The 18,788-nt window shown below is 40.3% G+C and overlaps 1 protein-coding gene across 1 annotated transcript in view; it reads right to left on the reverse strand.

The window, feature by feature from the left end:
• Nucleotides 1-18,788, reverse strand: part of Adamts12 (ADAM metallopeptidase with thrombospondin type 1 motif 12) — a 237,724-nt gene that overhangs the window by 10,603 nt on the left and 208,333 nt on the right. Inside the window, exons 21-22 of the mRNA XM_042690638.1 lie at nucleotides 8,948-9,124; nucleotides 5,969-6,112 (exon numbers count right to left, since the gene is read on the reverse strand). Coding sequence (XP_042546572.1) covers nucleotides 5,969-6,112; nucleotides 8,948-9,124 — 321 coding nt within the window. The remainder of the gene's footprint in view (nucleotides 1-5,968; nucleotides 6,113-8,947; nucleotides 9,125-18,788) is intronic.

An 18,788-nucleotide genomic window follows, 5' to 3' on the forward strand; every position in this document is an offset into this window, starting at 1 on the left:
AGTTCTCCCTTGAATCTACTGTATTTTAGCTAATACATTTATATATACTTGCATATCACCCCATGTATTTACTTATATATTCACAATCTAGTTATAACTTCCACATATTGGAGAAAACATGGAAATTTTATCTTTCTGGGCCTGACTTCACTTAACATTAAATTTTCATGTCCTTCCATTTCTTTGCAAATGATGCAGTATTATTCTTTCTAACAAATAAGTAAAATTCCATTATGTATTTATACCACGTTTTCTTGATCTATTTGTCCATTGAGGGGCATCTGGATTGATTCCATACCTTGGCTATGATGATTATTTCTGCAATGAACACGGTTATGCTGGTGGCTTTACTGTATCACAGTTTGTAATCTTTTGGATAAATGCCAAAGAGTGGAATTTCTGGATCATAGGATAGGTCTATGTTTAGATTTGAAGGAATCTCCATACTGTTTTCTAGAGCGGTTGAACAAATTTACATTCCCACCAATGGTGTATTAGGGTTCCTTTTTGCCAATACCCACACTAGTATCTGTATTGTTTGTATTCTTGATAATGGCAATTCTAAATGGGTTTTTTTTTTCTTTGCACTTTCTTCATGGCCAGAGATGTGGTATTTCTTCACATCAATCAGCTATTTTTATTTCTTCTGAGAATGCTCTATTTAGCTTGTTTACCCATTGATTGATTTTTTTTTGTTTTTAATCCTTGCACTGTTGTAAGACTGAAGGTTTAGAGGCTTAAGATTTACATGATATATATCTCATAAGTGCATCTATCTCATATATATACATCTCATATATACACATATATGTGTACATATATTGTATATATCATACACACATATGTATATACCTAGCACATCTAGAACTCACTATGTAACCCATGCTAATCTTGAATTTGTAATCTTCCTGTTTCTGGATCCTAAGAGCTTATATTGCAGACATACACAACAGTGCCAGGTATATGACATTTTATCAAATGTCTGGCAATCCTGGTGACCTCAGGCTCTTTCTTTTATAGCTTAGAATGAAGTGCCTGATATATATATATATATATATATATGATATATGTCATATAAATATAATATACTATGATATTTCTATATCAATCAATACAACCATTTATATCTCAGAGCTCATATGATAACTATATATCAGTTAATCTATTCATCTACTCCTTTGAAACCAACAAAAGCCTCGCAGAACTTATACCTCAAATAGGAGTATTCAGGGATCTAAATCTGATTGTGAACTAGCTAGGACTACTGACTTACAGAATTGCTGTCACTCTAAATTGAACCCTACAGTGGCTTTGATGTTTTGTTTGTAAAAACTACACCACGATAGATTTGGGAAGGATGGGAGAGAATGATGAAAGAAGTGACATTGATCAAGATGTATTGTGCTTTACAAATTGATGTGTTGAGTGATGACCCCTCCGTACCACTACTTTAAAGATAATGAAAATTAAAAATCCCACAAGGATTCTCTCCAGCTTAATCTGCCTTATTTGGAAACACTGATCCTCACAAAACATTTGCAGTGGGAGAAGCTGCAAAAGAAGCATCTGAAGACCACTCAATCACAGATCAAATGGAGACATATAAAGAAGAGAAATGATTTGATGTTTTATAAATGAATGCCAACATGTTCATTGAACAATTTTCTTTCACTTATCATTAATACATGGCAGATCATGTTTTATGCACACAGGAAATATTCTTAATTCAATCCTACAATAATCATGCATGAAATAAGGTTACTTTTCTGGTTCCTAATCCTTTTACTTTTTTTAACTTTTGCTATTTAGAAGTTTATCTAAGGTCTCTTTCCATTCTTTAGCATTCTTTTTCCTTAGCTTCTTGTTCTCACATAATGAATATAGTTACTTGTTTCTCTGAAGAGACTAGTTTCTTGGGAGGAATTCATCTACTTACTACATGATCTCCATCTCCTCTGGGTCCCTTTACAATTTATTTTATTTAGTTTTTGTGTGCTATTTTCATTTTTTGTTTGTTTTCTTGAGATGTAGTCTTACTATGTAACTCCAGCTCACCTTGAACTCACTATGTAACCCATGCTAATCTTGAATCTGTAATCTTCCTGTTTCACACTTTTGAAAGCTCATATTGCAGGGATTTACAACCATTCCAGGTATGTGAGGACTTTATCAAATACCTCTTTCTTTATAGTTTAGAATGAGGTACCTGGGATTTTATTGGAGACACTGGATGGCAGCTATTAAGACGTGTCTTCATTGAGGGAATTAGGACGAGATCTATTCTAAACCAGCCTACCTTTGTGGAGCTCTCTGAAGGAAGAAAACCATTACCCTGATGGTTAGAAGATGTTTTAAGCTTAATTATCCAAGAGATGAGCCTTTGTTCCATCAACTGTGCTTGATTTTTAGGGTCTCTTTCGATTAACCTCTTCACAGATTATACCTGCTGGCTGTTGTTGGAATACACCAGAGAATCTAAAGATCTACTGGTTCTCTAAAAAGTTCTATCAAAATGCCTACCCTTACTCACTCCTGCCCCCAGGAGTATGAGGGAAATCTGACTACTCTGGAGCATCCTGAGACAGGCAGCTTTTAGCTGTTAGCTAAAAGCTAGAAAGTTTTACCGATCTCTCTCTCTCTCTCTCTCTCTCTCTCTCTCTCTCTCTCTCTCTCTCTCTCTCTCTCTCTCTCCTCTTATCTTCTCTCATCTTTGTCATTTTCAGTTTTGTTCCTTCTCCCTGTTTAGGGAGTTCGGGAATAGAGGCAGAGAGGCAAATGTGTATGTATATGTATATTCTCAGTTTGATTTCCAAGTCTGGTTTGCTTGATGTTAGCCACATTCCATTCCCCTACCCTGCAATGTACACAATTATTAATATCTACCACATGGCTGTATAAAGAAAACGGCAACACGTGTCCACCTTCTGTGTTGCAGACAGCACTTCTAGCTTGTTTAGGGAATTGAAACTAAGCCTTCATTTGTAGATTTTAATCTTCCATGAGATTTTCTTCTCCCATGAAGGGCTCAGACTTGCAGCATTTTTATTTATTTATTATTTTGCCAGTCTGGATGCTGTCCCTTAGCTTCTTTTGCTCAAGGAGAGTGCTCAACTACTCGAATCACACGCGACTTCTGGCTTTCTTGAGTAGTTTGTTAGAGATAAGAATCTCACAGAGTTTCCTGCTGGGGCTGGCTTCAAACCAGGATCCTCAGATCTTAGCCTCTTGAGTAGCTAGGATTACAGGGGTGAGTCACTAATGTCCAGCTACCTACAGCATTTTTATGATTCTTCACATTATACAGAATTTTCTTGCCTAGTGTTCTTATTTGATTCTATTACTGATGAAATACATTACTGTTGGATGGGATTCCAAAGTATTTAATGAAGAGTCCAGGCAGTGGGATCCAAGGCCTGTCTGGAGTGATCAGCGCCTCCTCCTGCTAGGGTCTTGATGTGAAGAAGGCCCTTGCTTCCTTGGAGCTGTGAGCTACTCTTAGGTTAGTAACTACTTTTTTGTTATTGTTGTTGTTGTCGTGGGCACTGTTCCTGAGCTCTTCAGGTCAAGGCTAATGCTCTACCGTTTGAGCCACCACACCACTTCTGGCTTTTTTTTTTCTGTTTATGTGGTGCTGAGGAATCGAACCAGGGCCTCATACACGCAAGACAAGCACTCTACCACTGAGCCATTCTCAGCCTCTAGTAACTACTTTTTGAAGCTGATACATGGACTATAGCACTCAAACTTTGCTGGAAATGGTGAATATTAATTAGATGACTATTTAACAGGTACCTGAAGATAGACATAAAAAAGGGGCTGTGGTTAAGCAAGTCATTATCAATTAGCCTGATGAAATTTGATGAATGAAGTGTCCAAAATTAGGCCTGGTTCATCCTATTTGGGATGGAGGTGAACTTGAAGTATGGATTGCTGAAAAACTACAGAGTTAAGGTAAATTCAGGAAGTTCTGATTATTTCATTTAATGGGCAATTTCTCATACTGGGGCAGTCTTATATTAGAGGCCTGTAAGTTCACATGTGACCTTTAAAATATTGGCAGAAAACTGACCCTAAGTATTCTTTGTGTAATCAAGTAATCTTGGTTCTAATTTCTTGCTGATGAAACATACCCTGTACCAGTCAAGAAGAAAATGTGTTGCTGGATAGGGTACAATGTATGCATGTATGAAAATATTTCAGAGTATCTCCCATTCTATTAAGACATACTATTAAAAGTATTTTTAAATTCCTATATATCCTAAGAACACCAAAAACAAAATTTATATATACACGCATGCATTCACTTCACTTGATACCTTTCATTACTTTGTTTATAACAACAAAAATGTATGCTGTTCTCATATCCATGGAGCACACCGACAGGCAATTAGGTACTTAAAAGGAAACCCGAAGAAAATGCTGTAAGTTTTTGCTCAAAATAAACATACTCATACAGAATGGATTATTAGGTTAAAAAAGCATTCATTGTTAAGGGGTAGTGTATTAAATTCTTGTGGTTCCTGTTTCCTAGCTCCGAGTCCTATTATTTGTGCCAGCTAATGTGGCACCCAACTTCATAGAAGCACAATGCAGTGGTCAGACCCTCAGGCTACACCACATTCCTCGTACCTCCTGACTCTGGACTTTCTTGTTACCAGTTATACCCAAGATATGGTGCAGCCTGTTCAGGGCCCACTCATATGCACACAAATGTAGACATGCACAGAAGGATATGAATACTGCTCCTTCAAGGAGAGAGATTTTTTTTCAGCCATGAGGCTTGAACTCTGGGGCCTGGGCGCTGCCCCTGGCTCTTCAGCCCAAGGCTAGCACTCTACCACTTGAGCCACAGCACCACTTCTGGTTTTCTGGTGGTTTATTGGAGATAAGATCTCAAGATCTTTCCTCCCCAGGCTGGCTTTGAACTGTGATCCTCAGATCTCAGCCTCCTGAGTAGCTAGGATTACAGACATGAGCCACTGCACCCCACAAGGAGAGACTCTTTACACAAAAGGTGTTCAGGACAAGATAATGAGTACATTTCTTATCAAGCATTGTAGCCTCCTCCTTTGTTTACCCTTCCCATTCCATCCTCCCCTGCCCCCCCCCTCACTATCTTGCCCATGTAATTATAACCCCTCTGTACAGTATTTTCACAATAAAAAAAAAAGGTGTTCAGGAGCTAGTGGATGTCTGGTATCTCTTCCCATCCCTAGATAACTGCTAGAAAAGGTAGTAGTTCATATAGCTTATAGAAAACCTGCCTTTGGAAGCTAGCAATCAGTTCCCCTAACACCATAATTATGCTAAAATACCACTTGAAAGCTGACTCCTCTTCCTCTTTTTTTTAAGTTTTTCTGCTTCCCTAGCATTATCTTTTCTAATGAAGGGTTGAGTTTCTCCTGGAAAACTAAGACACAAATTAAAAGGATGGCTGAATCTAGCTTTCTAGCTTTTTGTTTTCAGTGCCACCAACGCAGCAGTGTCTCTTATGCAGTAAACAAACTTTGATCTTCATCATTTAGGCTGGCCATCTAACAAACTGCTGTGGATAGACAAGAAACCTAACATTCACTAAGTGCAAATAAGCCTAAAGTTTGAGGTTATTCCTCCTGGCTCTAGGAAAAACCCAAAAAGCCAAGAGGTAGGCTCCAAATGAACTCATCCTTAGAGTTTTGCCTATGGAGTATCGTATTTGATATGTTCTTATTTGAAAGCATTTGATCTTTTCTCTTCTGAACTTGAGGCAGTGAGCACTGACCTTCAGCAGCTATGAGGCAACTATCAGCAGGTCTAGAAGATCTGGGAGAAAGGATGAAAATAGAAGTACATGGAAGCACACTGGACATCAGTTGAGTATATGAACATTTGCAGTAAATGCATGCAACTTTTATAACTTAAAGCCATGGATGTGACTTTCTCTTCTAAAGCTAAAAAATAAACCAAGGTGTCTAGAGCCAATGCTTACCAAGTTCCAGTTCCCAGTGGCCCAGTGACAACAAAGGTGACTATTGCAGGGGACAGTGGACAGTGGCCTTTTGGTCCAGTCACAGAGGCTTCCTGGACAAGACACCTTCCTCTCCTGAATCCCACCTCCACAGGACCTGGAACACTGATACACAATGAGATTAGGAGGAAATCAGGTGATGCATGCCCAATGACACAGATGGAATTTTTTTGCAAAATAAATGTATTAGTATCAATGAGTTGGACAAAGGAGCTTCCTTCTTATATCTACAACATACACGACATACATATGATGGACCTTTTTTCTGAACTTCAAAAGGTTGTATGGGGGGGTTATAATGTAATATGTTCATCTAAGTGCTATCAATTTTGTTGTGTATTAGCAGAAAAATCAATATCTGTATTGGCACCTGAAGCATTTTTAGAGATTTCCTACAACGACAACACGAGTTGTTTACAGAATAAAAGTGAAACAAGAATTAAAGAGTGGGAGAGAGGCTGGCCATGGAAATCCCGAGGACAAAAGGAAGAGAAAAATCAAAAGTTGCCTAACAGCTCACTGTACAATAACATGTTCAAGGAAAGAATTCTGGCTAAAAACTCAATGAGTTGTTTTTATTTTCCAGAAGGGACTCATTTTACCTGCATTTTGCCTCCTGGAAGAAGCATCTAGAATCCCAAATGCAAAAATTTTGATGTATTTATAATGATTTAAAATATGATTTCACAATATGATTCTGTTAGATATCTATTAAAAATGTGTTTTGGCATGAAACCTATCTACTTTAGGAAGAGTGAACCTGTTGGAATTTCTCAGACTTTTGATGAAGAGGTTGCAAATGTCACAAAAGAAACGCAAGATGGAAAACTTTTTCTTCAGGGATCTATTGCCAAAGCATGTTAACATTTTTCTAACTAGAATAATTTGATAAGCTATATTATGTCATGTATGAGTAGAACTTAAATAATTCATGAAGAATTTTTTAAAGTGTGTGTATGTGTATGTGTGTGTGTGTGTGTGTGTGTGTGTGTGAGAGAGAGAGAGAGAGAGAGAGAGAATACTAGTCCTGGGGCTTGAACCGATGGCTTGGATGCTGGCCTTGAGCTTTTTAGCTCAAGGTTAGTACTCTACCACTTGAGCCACAATTCCTCTCCTGCCTTTTTGGTGATTACTTGGACTTTTGTGCCTGAGCTGGCTTCGAATCATAATCCTCTGATCTCAGTTTCCTGAGATTAAAGGCATGAGCCACTGGTGCTCAGCTTGAAAACTATTTTGGATTCTTGGACAATTCTTTGAAAATTTTTACTTATGGCATGGTTACAACAATAAGGACAATAAAATATCATGGATGTCTTGTTAATTCTATGCCTGTCACATCAGGCACTGAGGTCTGCTGGCACAATAGAAAACATGGAAATTCTATACAGTTAGTCTTGTTATAGTCAGTAAAAGAATGAAAATATTGCCCTCACAGTCTTCCAGCTTTGAGTAACAATGTGCATTTTCCCCCACTTATTCGATGTGTTTTATAACTGTGCACTTACATATGTACACACATATTTTGTAACACCTAGGAAATACGGTAAAGCACTGCTCAAAGTAGGGCAGGGGAAAGAAGGAAGAGGGACAATGGTGGCAGTTGCTTCAGAAAACACCAAGTAGGCTGGGTGCCTGTAGTTTACGCCTGTAATCCCAGCTACTCAGGAGGCGGAGATCTGAGAATCACAGTTCTCTTATCTCCAGTTAACCACCAGAAAGCCAGAAGTGGTGCTGTGGCTCAAAGTGGTAGAACACTAGCCTTGAGCAAAAAGAGCTTGGGGACAGAGACCAGGCTCTGAGTTCAAGCCCCATGACTGACCAATAAAAGAAAGAAAACACCAAGTAGTGGCCTAGAGACACCCCAGGAATCCAATGGGTGCTTGACCTAGTAAGTGGTTCAAGGAGACTCAGTTTTCCACAGCCTCTGACATAACTCTGTATCCTCTGTAGCCACCCCTTCCTGGCACATGGTAGGTGACCCTGGGGTACTATCAGTTCATCTTTCTCCTCACTTTGCTCTTTAAGCCCCATTGGGCTAAGATCTGTAGTGGAAAGGGCATAGACCTTGGAGTCTATTTGGTGTTTGAATTCATACTTCATCATTTATCTTCCAGTTGCGTAACCTCAAATAACTTTCTCAGCCTCTCTTAGTCTTAATTTCTTCTTCTATAATGGAATTGATAAGCCTACTATTCAGTTCATTAAATCAAATATTAGATTAAATCAAATATTAAATTAGATATTGTACATAAAGTGTCTACCTTTTGGGTACATTCAAATATGGTATAGTATTTTGTTTTCTCATATTTCTGTGACACATAGATATTGTTGAGATATTTTCTAGCCAGTGATGCATTTATCTATTGCAAAATGAAATCAGCATACTTTTCCAAAGAATAATAACCTTGTTTTCATGTGCCAAAATGAAATCAAGGCCAGCAAAGTGAGAGGCTTCACAAAAGAGAGACATACATACTTCTTTTTTACTTGGGCAAATGATGAACTGGACATTTAATTCAGAGATGAAACTAAAACTATACTGCGTGGAAAGGACCTGACTATTATCCCTGACCAACTATAGACTCCTCGGACAGGCAGATTCTCATCATTGTGGTCTTTGTTCAAACCTTTCCGTTGTTTTCATTCCCTCAGCAGGACCCCAATTACCCAGTATATCCACTATGAGACTAGTCTGTGTCAAAACATTTCCTTGTGAAAGTCAAAACCACACCATACAAACCATCATCTCAATGGAACTCTTGAAGCTCCTAATGTGTTTCACTTGAGCAGCTTCCTCCATATGTGACGAGGTCACTGAATGGAGGCAAATCACTGGCAGGATGCAGGTATGGTCATCCCTGACTTGTACACTTACAAGGCACCGCGCAATTCAGTCTGCCGTCTTGCCTGGTAAGGTTAGTCTATTCCCAGGGACTATACCTGACTCCAGGGCTCCACCTGCCACTCTTCACAGGGCTCCAGGTTGCAGCTCATACTCAGTGGGGGAGGAATGCCGGCCAGGAACTGGCAGTGGAACGGCCTCAGGTTCCGGTGGTCTCGGCTGTCCATGCACTGAATCTCTCGGATCTTGAAGCCTCCACTGCAGTTTCGAGAGCACTACATAGAGACCAAAAGCAAAGGGGTCATCTGAGTCCTTGTCACTGGACCTCCACACCCTTCCCCTCTTCACCGTGATGCCAGGCTCTCAGGAGTCAGGTCTCATGAACCTTGCTTTCTTCTCCATGCCAGAGAAAGGGAGTCAGTCACACAAGGAACCCTCCCAGTGGGTGTTTTTGGTGTCAGAAAATCTGTGTACGGAGGTGTGAGGAATTGAAGTTTCATTGCACCTGTGAGACTTGGATGAGTCACAGAAACTCTGAGCCTCAGGAAACACATCTGTAGGCTGGGATAATGCATAAATAATAAATGTTACCTCGCAAGCTGTTGCAGATGTTGGGGCAGAGTGGAAGAGAGCCTGCTGGCACAATCTGTCTCGGTGGTGGCCATTCCCACAGGGTATCTGTATTGATTCAGGCAAAGCAATGGCCTGGCTTCCTGGAATGGGGCATCTTGGATCCCCGTGGAGGGCGCTCTCTGACAAGCCACCTCTCTCTCTCCCTCAGAATCTGGCTAAAAATAGGAGTTCTCCATGCCTCTGAACACAACAGAGTTTACCATGTCTCTTAGGAAGGATTTACATTTGGGAAATAGTCTGAATAACTAATTGCTCAGTTGTTTGACTCATGGGGGTGAGCAAAGCCCATTCCTGTTCTCACCATCATCCCTCCTATACCTGCCTTCACCTAATTCTATTACTGAGAACGCTCTAGCTCATGCCTGTAAGAAGCCATCAAACAGGTCCTACCAATCCTCCTTTCTCCTCATCTCCAGCCTCGGTAGCACAAAACATCCTGCTTCACCTCAGGAAATTGCACAGCTAACCTACAGGCTGTGGATGTACTTTGGTTGAGAATGAACATTGGTGAGCCTACTCTACCTAAGAAAAGAAAGAAAATCAGGACTTTGCTTACAACTCTAGTGTCTTCAGATAGATCTCTCCAGCTTTTGCACTGGGAACTGTCATGTTGCTGTCCATGGGACACAAAGCAGAGACCAGAGGGACAGAGGGATGTGCTCATCAATCTTGATTCTGCTTGGGTCACTAATACATATGCATTAACATTCCTTTCTCTACTCCTGTGTTCCTTGCCATTGCCCTTTCTTTAAGTCTCAGCTTAAAGAAGATCTCCTTGAGTTTGCTATTCTCCTTTAGATGAAGTCTTCTTCCTTGAGTACTTTAAAATATTTTTTCAACTAGAAATGTAAAATATTTCATTTATTCTCTTCTTCTATCTTTCTAGTCTTTCTTTTGATCTCATCTCATTCTTTCTATTGGATTGTTTCTGCCATGAAGGCAGGACCACCCCTCCTCCCCCCCCAGCCCCCAGCCCTGTTCAGCATGATACCCAGAGCACCTAGCATATAGCCAGGTCCAGTGTAAGTGAGCCTTAATGGATCTGTTGAATAAAGAATTGGATTCTGACAAATGATCACAAACAAGACCATACTAAAGCTATCAGCACAACCATGTTTATCACAGCATTATTCACCATAGCTAAAATATGAAATCAACCCATATGCCCCTCAGTAGATAAATGGATCAAGAAAATGTGAAATTAGTATATATGTATATGTATATATATATATATATATATAATTCACATACACATATGAATTCTATGCCTCCATCAGAAAGAATGACACCGCTTTATTTATTTGGAAATGGAAAGACTTGGAAAAAATTATGTTAAGTGAAGTAAGCCAGACCCAAAGAAACATAGGTCCCATGGTTTCCCTTACTTGCAGTAACAAGTATATGTCTAGGATAATCTTACCAAACAAGCAGAAAAGGTCAAAAGCCATGTACATATGACCATATAAGATGATGCTAAGCGAAATGAACTCTAAGATAGGGACATAGAGATTTTTTCTTTGTTTTTAATGTACTATGTGATTTTTTTTTTTTTTGCTTCTTTTGCACATTCTTCCCCCATGGTATAAACCCTGCTTTCACTGTATTTGGATTCTGGTGCCCTGCATCTTGTATATACATTTTTCTAATTTGGAGAGGGGAAGGGAAACAACAAAATGCTGAAACAATGGTAATAATGAGATGTCCAAGACACTTTGTTGAAAACAAACTTTACAACTTCGGTAGTGGGGGGAGGGAGGTGGAAAGGTGGAAAGGAATGGGATAGCAGTGAAAAAAAACAAAGGAGGGGGTAATAAGGCTTGATAGGAAAGGTACTTTACCTAACTCATGTAATCACTGTGTACAGTATCTTTACAATTAAAAAAATTAGGTTCTGAGAAAATGTTTACTCGGAGGATTTCGAATAGGCAAAACAGATCTCTGGTTGCCACAGGATGAACAGTATCTTTCTTCACCTCCTCTCTTTGCATCTGTCTCACTGGGCCAGCAGGAAAGGGCATATGTTTTCCTGTGGCCTTCCTCCTCAAATGATTCCTTATGGCTGTGGTAGTCATAATTAACGGCTTGTGGCTGAGGAAAGAAAACACTTCAAGAACTTTCAGTAGATGTAGACTTCCAAATACTGCTCCCCTTCTTCTATTAACGAGGAGGCTGCTCCAAGTCACCTGACTTGAAATCTTAGTCTCTATGACGTGGAAAGGAATGTGTGATAAAGCAATAGAGAATATTCCAATGCTCCCATAAATCAAGTGTTTAGCTTCTCAGAAGTAATTGACACTTGCTGGGAAGCTCCCCCAAATACAAATTAAAATGTTCCTGTCTTGGAGAAACACAAAAAAAAACATAGCAGACAACATAAAATTAGCTGAAAAATAGGGGAAAGAATACTAGTAATATGTACACAAAGCAGCCATTTTACAAAATGAATTTCTAGAAAGCAGTGCACAAATCCAAACAAGATGGCTTTTTAGTAGGAAAAGGAAGTAAAAACACAGTAAGACAGAAGGTAAAATGGTGTTTTATTTTCTATTTGTAGTGACAATCTGCTGTTCCAAAACAATTTTTCAAATGATCGTTTTTCTGCTAGAACATGTCTCCATGGAACAGGAAATGAGCTTTCCAATGCTCTGCAGTTGTACCAAGGGAAGCCACGATGCTTTCTCTAGCCTATTTTCCAAAGGGCTTCAGAATCAGTGAGCAAGAGGGAAGTGTCAGCGAGTGAATCACTCTTAATGCTGTTTGGCTTTTGTGGGCTGAATGCCAATTGTCACATTCATTTCCTTTTTCCCTCAAAGGTCATTTGTATTCCTGTTTTCTTAACCTGGAGCCTGCAGACCAGAATTAGGACAGGAGCCAGGCCAATAGGGACAGAAAGATGGGCTTAAGGCCCTCTTGAAGTCAGATAGGTTTCCAGTTATAGTATGAGTTGTTGACCTGATGTGATTTGCAAACCAAATTATGTTGGAAAGAAAAACACCTTTAACTTACAGAGCCATTGACAGAAAGTTAGAAAATCCTAGCCATTTTCTCCCCCGATATTTTTGATTTAAAAACACCTTTAACTTACAGAGCCATTGACAGAAAGTTAGAAAATCCTAGCCATTTTCTCCCCCGATATTTTTGATTTATAGGCCATTCTATTACATTTTCTGCATTGGATTCATAGAGAGTGTTCAGGCAGGAATAATCGAGTTAATGAACAGAGTCAGAAGGCCAGCAGCTGACATTCAGCTATGACCTGGGCTCTAAATGGTTTCATGCCTGTGGATTCCTCTCTTCATTTCTCTAATGCCTCATTTCTCCATTGGTGTTAAAAGGAGGATAAAGTGATTAAATGAGACTAGCATTCTTAGGTATTATAGGTGTGCAAGACTGATGGCTTGTATCCTGTTGTGATTTCTTGTTTTCAGAGTTATGTGCCCGATGCTAAACCAGCATGCTGAAAACAATTACTGTCTCTTATGCTGAAGAACCTCAGAAGACCCTTAGAATCAAATGGTATATCCCAAACGCTCTAAGGAGAACAGCAGTGAAATTCAAATGTGCATTCATCCTCTCTTCCTACTTCCTTTCTTCCTGGTTACAGAGCACTGTGTTCCAAGTACTGTAACTCTACTGAAAGGGGTTTGCAGGTGGGGTATGGTTAGAGTCACATGAATAAGCAGAAGCAACAGAGATAATATATCATAAGCTGCTCATCATCTCATGAGCATAGAAAGGAGGGACTAGTCAGGTTCAGCTGGGCTGAATCTTGAGTAGATTCTGACTTACGGCAAAATGGCGTCGGGGGACATTTGAGGTGGAGGGAAGGGTATGCGCAGAGAGCCAGCACTGTGAAACAACACAGATCTGTCAAGGAACAGCAAGTTGGTCCAAATGTGAGACAGACAATGGAGAAAGAGGATGAACACACGTCACCACGGCGGGCACCATCAACGGGACGCCAGTGGTCTGGGTGTCATATTTCTTGTGGTCCTCGGTGTTGTGGGATCACTGAATTTGTTTTCCATTGCATCCATTTCATTGCTGTGTCTCTCATCATTTCTTTCTTCTTAAGCATCCCTTGACTTAACACACTCAGGAGTGTCATGGGAGTATAACGATTTAAACAATGAACAAATGGTATCAAGGGTAAAATAAATGCATGGGTTTTTCAGTGTATGACCCACCTCCTTGCTAATTCAATTTTGCCTCCTGTGTAACATGCAATTCTATGCTTTGATCTGTATACATTCGATTTTAATATAAACTGCTAGCGATGTGTTGTGTATGAAAGTTGGGGCCTGCCTGTATTAAGCAAGACAAAGGCTACCTTTTCCCTTTATTCCTTTGGAAAACTAAGACCTACCAATGCAGCACGACCACAGACAATCTGCAAATCCAATAGACAGGAAAGCAAAGACTAGGATAAGCCAGGTTAGTTAGCAAATGAGGATGCTGGATGTTAAAAGGAAAAACTATTGCTTCCTCTCATTTTTCAGCAAAGCTACAAATAATAAAACCAACAACTGTTAAGAGTAAAATTGCAAAGCTGTCTATGTGGGAAGACAGGCTGAAGAAAAGAGTGTAAAAATCTTTCTGAAGCAGTTTATCAAATCAGTAGTTTCAAGAACTTAAAAAACACAAAATGCTCAGGCAAGAAATATGTGAGGCTGCGGCAGATACAGTTTTCAAACTCATCATTTTCAGTTATTGTATTTCTCTCCTTTCTGTTTGCTTTTTTCTTGGGGGAAGCAGTATTGGGATTTGAATTCAGAGCTTCTCACTTATTAGGCAGGCACGCTGCCATTTGAGTCACAACTCCAACTTTTTTTTCCTCTTCCATCATAAAAACCTCTCCTTCCCAAATCCTATTGCTCTGAAATTGGCATGTGGAATATGACTGAAGTACACAGTTATTATGCAGTTATTGTATAGTGCTTCCTTTCTTCCTGAAAAGGTGTAATAAAAATGACAATGGCTGGTTGGTCTTAGAGTTGGGATTATGTATTGTGAGATTCCTGACTGTGTGTTAGAAACTGAAACACCCTAAGGTTTAGTTCCCACAGTGGCTATTATAAAATCCTGTATCAGGGTAATAATGAAGTCACTTGTCTAAAGCATCTTTACTAGGCAAATAGGTGCCCAGGAAGTGCTGGCATCCACAGGTAGATCAAGTCCTTCAAACTTCACAGACATTTTGAGTACCCTATCTGCTTAGTGCTAAAGAGTAAACTCCTCTGCCAAGTACCCCTTGGTAGGACTTAACTCTATTATGACTTGTTCACCAGCCTGTGGTCCAAAGACTGGGTTGCCAGAGGTTAGCCTAATAGCTAGCTCTAACTTTTGCTTAGAGATCAAAGGTTATCAAAAGCTTTGTTGGAACAGTCTTTTATCCTTTGTAAAGTTTTTTTTTTAAGTTAATGAATTTATTTATTTTTGCACACTGATGGATCTAGCAGGCCTCATATTAAAGGTTTGTTTCTTAGCCTGGCACTATTGGGAGGTGGTAGAATCTTAAAGGGTAGAGCCTAGGGGGAGGTCTTCCTGATATTGCAGGCATGTTTGCTCTGCCACGTACTTACCACCACGTAATGTGCTGCCACAGGCCCCAAACAAAGAGACTAAATGTATTATGGATGGAAACCTCTAAAACGGTGAGCCAAAACAAATCTTTCATTTACAAGTTAATTATCTCAGGTATTTATTCCAGTGATGGAAAGCTGATTAAAACGTTTCTTTGATCCTTACAACAACTCTGTAGAGTAATTAGAGGCAACATTTCTACTTCATTTCTGAGGTGAGAAGACTAATGCTCCTAAAAGGTTAGATGAGTGGGTGACTGTACATGCTAATTAACAGTAAGGCAAATCGCTATCTCACATGGGTCTGATACTTAAGTCTACCACTGCCTCTAGGATTTAATTCCTCAGAGCTACATTTTCTTTCTTTCTTTCTTTCTTTTTTGGGGTCCGGTAGTGGGGCCTGAACTCTGGGCCTGGGCGCTGTCTCTCAGCTCTTCAGCTCAAGGCTAGTGCTCTACCACTTGAGCCACAGCACCACTTCCGGCTTTTTTCTTTTTGCTTATGTGGTGCTGAGGAATCGAACCCAGGGCCTCATGCATGCAAGGCAAGCGCTCTACCACTGAGCCACCTTCCCAGCCCACAGAGCTACATTTTCTAAAGTCTACCTCTGGGACAAATCTAGGACAACAACCTTGATTTTGTTGCAGATGTCTTCATTCATGAAAGGGAAGAAGCAAGTCACAGTCTGAATGTGCAGTCCTGTTCTCCTGCCAGATACAAGGAGCTCTCATGCCAGTGAATCAGCCTTCATTAAGGAGAAGAGTAGTATGGAGTCTGTAATCTAGATATCACCTTGGAGGAGAATTTCCAGCGAGGAACCAGGACACTTCAGGTGTGGTGTCATGGGTTCAGGAAAGATTGCAGCATACCCTACCCTCCTAGAATTCAAGTGCTTCTGGCTTTGACTGGTGAAATAATGTAAAAGAGTCAAGATAAAATTAAAATTCTTAAGTCGGGCACCCTTGGCTTACTCTTACAATCCTAGCTATTCAGGAGGCTAAGATCAGAGGGCTGAGGTTCAAAACCAGCCTGAATTTCTCTCACATTTTCATTGTTCGCAGATATATTGATTATCCCCAAGTGGGGATTATCTCTAACTACCAGAAAACCAGAAATGGAACTGTGGCTCAAAGGGCTAGAGTGCTACCCTTGAGTGAAAATCCTACAACTGACAAAAAATTAAAACAAATTAAAATTCTTTAAATGTCTGGATAAACCTTTCAATGGTTAGATATATCTTTACAAGTTTTGATATCTATCCATTTTATATGTCCTCTTTTCTTTTTTGGGGGGTGGTCCAGTTGTAGGGCCTGAACTCTAGGCCTGGGCACTATCCCTCAGCTCTTCAGCTCAAGACATGTGCTCTACCACTTGAGCCATAGCACCAATTCCGGCTTTCCCTCCCCTGCTTATGTGGTGCTGAGGAATTGAACCCAGGGCCTCATGCATGCAAGGCAAGCACTCTACCACTGAGCCATCTTCCCAGCCTTAAATGTCCTCTTTGTCTAGTGTTATTGTTTTACACCAGTACTGGGTCTTGAACTCAGGGCCTGGGCATCATTCTGTGGCTCTTTTTTTTCTCCCTTCGGTCATGGGGGTTGAACTCTGGGCGCTGTCCTTGCACTCTTCAGCTCAAGGCAAATGCTCTACCTCTTGAGCCACAGCGCCACTTCTGGAGATAAGAGTCTCATGGACTTTCCTGCCCTGGCTGGCTTTGAACTGTGGTTCTCACATCTCAGCCTCCTGAGTAGCTAGGATTATAGGCGTGAGCCACCAGTGCCCAGCTCTTCCGTGGCTCTTTACTCAAAGTAGGCCTTTGTATCTTCTTGAGCCACAGTTTCACTCATAGCCCTTTTTTAAAAATGGCTAGCCAGAAATAACAATCTCATGGACTTTCATGCCAGGGGTCACTGCAAACTACACTTCTCAGATCTCAGCCTCTTGAGTGGCTAGGGATTACAGGTGTGATCCACAGGTGCCAGCTGCCCAGTGCTTGTTGATCAGAATCACCCGTCCATCCTCTGTCCCTCCTCTCCCCCAGTATCATGCCACATTGCACATTGCCTTTATCACATGTTAGATTGAGTATTATGTCTCCACTTGTTTCCCGTTTGCTTTTTCATTTATCCACTCCCTTCTCATATTAGAATTCTTACTTCTGCAAAAGGTATCTGAATAAAGGCAAAAATGTCAACTTAGTAGAATCTATAACTCTCTGAGGGCAAAACCAGAAGTCAATTTGCCCATTTTAGAGGTTTCTCTCCCAGTGAGCTTCGATGGAAGGAACAACCCCATTAAAGCTGAGAAAGAAGGCTTAAATCTTTCCTGATACATATTTTGGACTCCAGATACCCATATGAACGGGTAAGTAACATGGTAATAAGAAGGAGCTTCCTTTGCTCACCAAAATTTAAGATAAGGTCTAAATGAACATTCCTAGGAAAGATACCATAACAGTGAGAAAAAAATCAGCCATTGACTTTGATGATTAAAATAATATCCTTAATGTAAGATTTATTTATTGCCCTATAAAGGAGATGGAATGAAGCGATCAGACTTTAGGTGTAGTAGTCACTACCTTCTGGAAAAAAAAACTGATGATATGACAGAGATAAAGCTTAGGAAGCGGTTTGGGGAAAATCAATATATCTGAAAACAGTAAAAGGGAGAGAGAAACAGGGCTTTCTTTAGGAGACCTGGCTGTACATGAGTTCTCTAATTTCTTGCTGATGGTCTTATATCAAATAGAATTCCTCAGGCTGGAATTTTCAAAATTCCAAGCTACTTCATGTACATGTCCTTCTGTAAGCCACTCAGTTTCCAAGGAACTGATTAGTCCCAGCGAGGGGACAGTGTAACTTTAGGATTAGCACAGCATTTGGCAAAATCGGGGATTTAAAAAAACATCCCAAACACTCTTGAGATGTTTTTGGATAAGAAAGATAATTTGTAGCTAAAATTCAGGCCTTGCTGGATTCTGAGTTTGTTATGAGTTGGAAGAGAAAAAGAACCAGCATTCATTAATGGTGACAAAGAATGAGTGAACTTTTTCTGAAGGAGCAGTGTCACTTCCTTTTCTCCTGAAGATTAGAGCCTTACTTTGGGGAAGGGCCTAAGGCGTATCAGTGGTACTTTATGCTCTTGTCTGAAGGTATGTCTGCCAGAAGAATCAGAGATTTCTACACTGTGGTTCTATTTGTCTGGGGGGATGAACTCTTCACATTGACAGAATCTCAATCTTCCTCACACTTCTGCTCTTTGTTTTCTCTTTGCCTGTGGCTCAGCTGTCAGGAAAACTGGTTCTCTGACAAAGGGACAGAAACATACAGGGAACATTAGAGTTCCAGTGGATCCCCAAAGACTACATAGCTCTGCTGCAGGATGATAAGTAGATTGGGCCTGGTGAGTGTGCCCAAAGCACCAATTCATGACATCTTTTTTTACAAGAGACTATACAGGACGTGACAGTAAAGCGAGTAATCGTGGCCCAATTAAAAGGGCATTAAAAAGATCACCTCAATGTCACCTCAATACATACATTTTTTTTCTTGATAGTACAGAGGTTTGAACTCAGGCCTACTCACTTGTTAGACAGCTGCTCTACCTCTTGAGTTGCATTTTTGCATTGGTAGGTTTTGAAGTAGGGTCTCACTTTATGCTCTGCCAGCCTGAGCTGGGATCTTCTTACTTTGTTCCATTCTCTGGGGCTAAAAGGTACATGCCC

This window comes from Dipodomys spectabilis, unplaced genomic scaffold (genome assembly GCF_019054845.1).
Source record: "Dipodomys spectabilis isolate Male_0828 unplaced genomic scaffold, ASM1905484v1 ptg000138l, whole genome shotgun sequence".
Taxonomy (NCBI): domain Eukaryota; kingdom Metazoa; phylum Chordata; class Mammalia; order Rodentia; family Heteromyidae; genus Dipodomys; species Dipodomys spectabilis.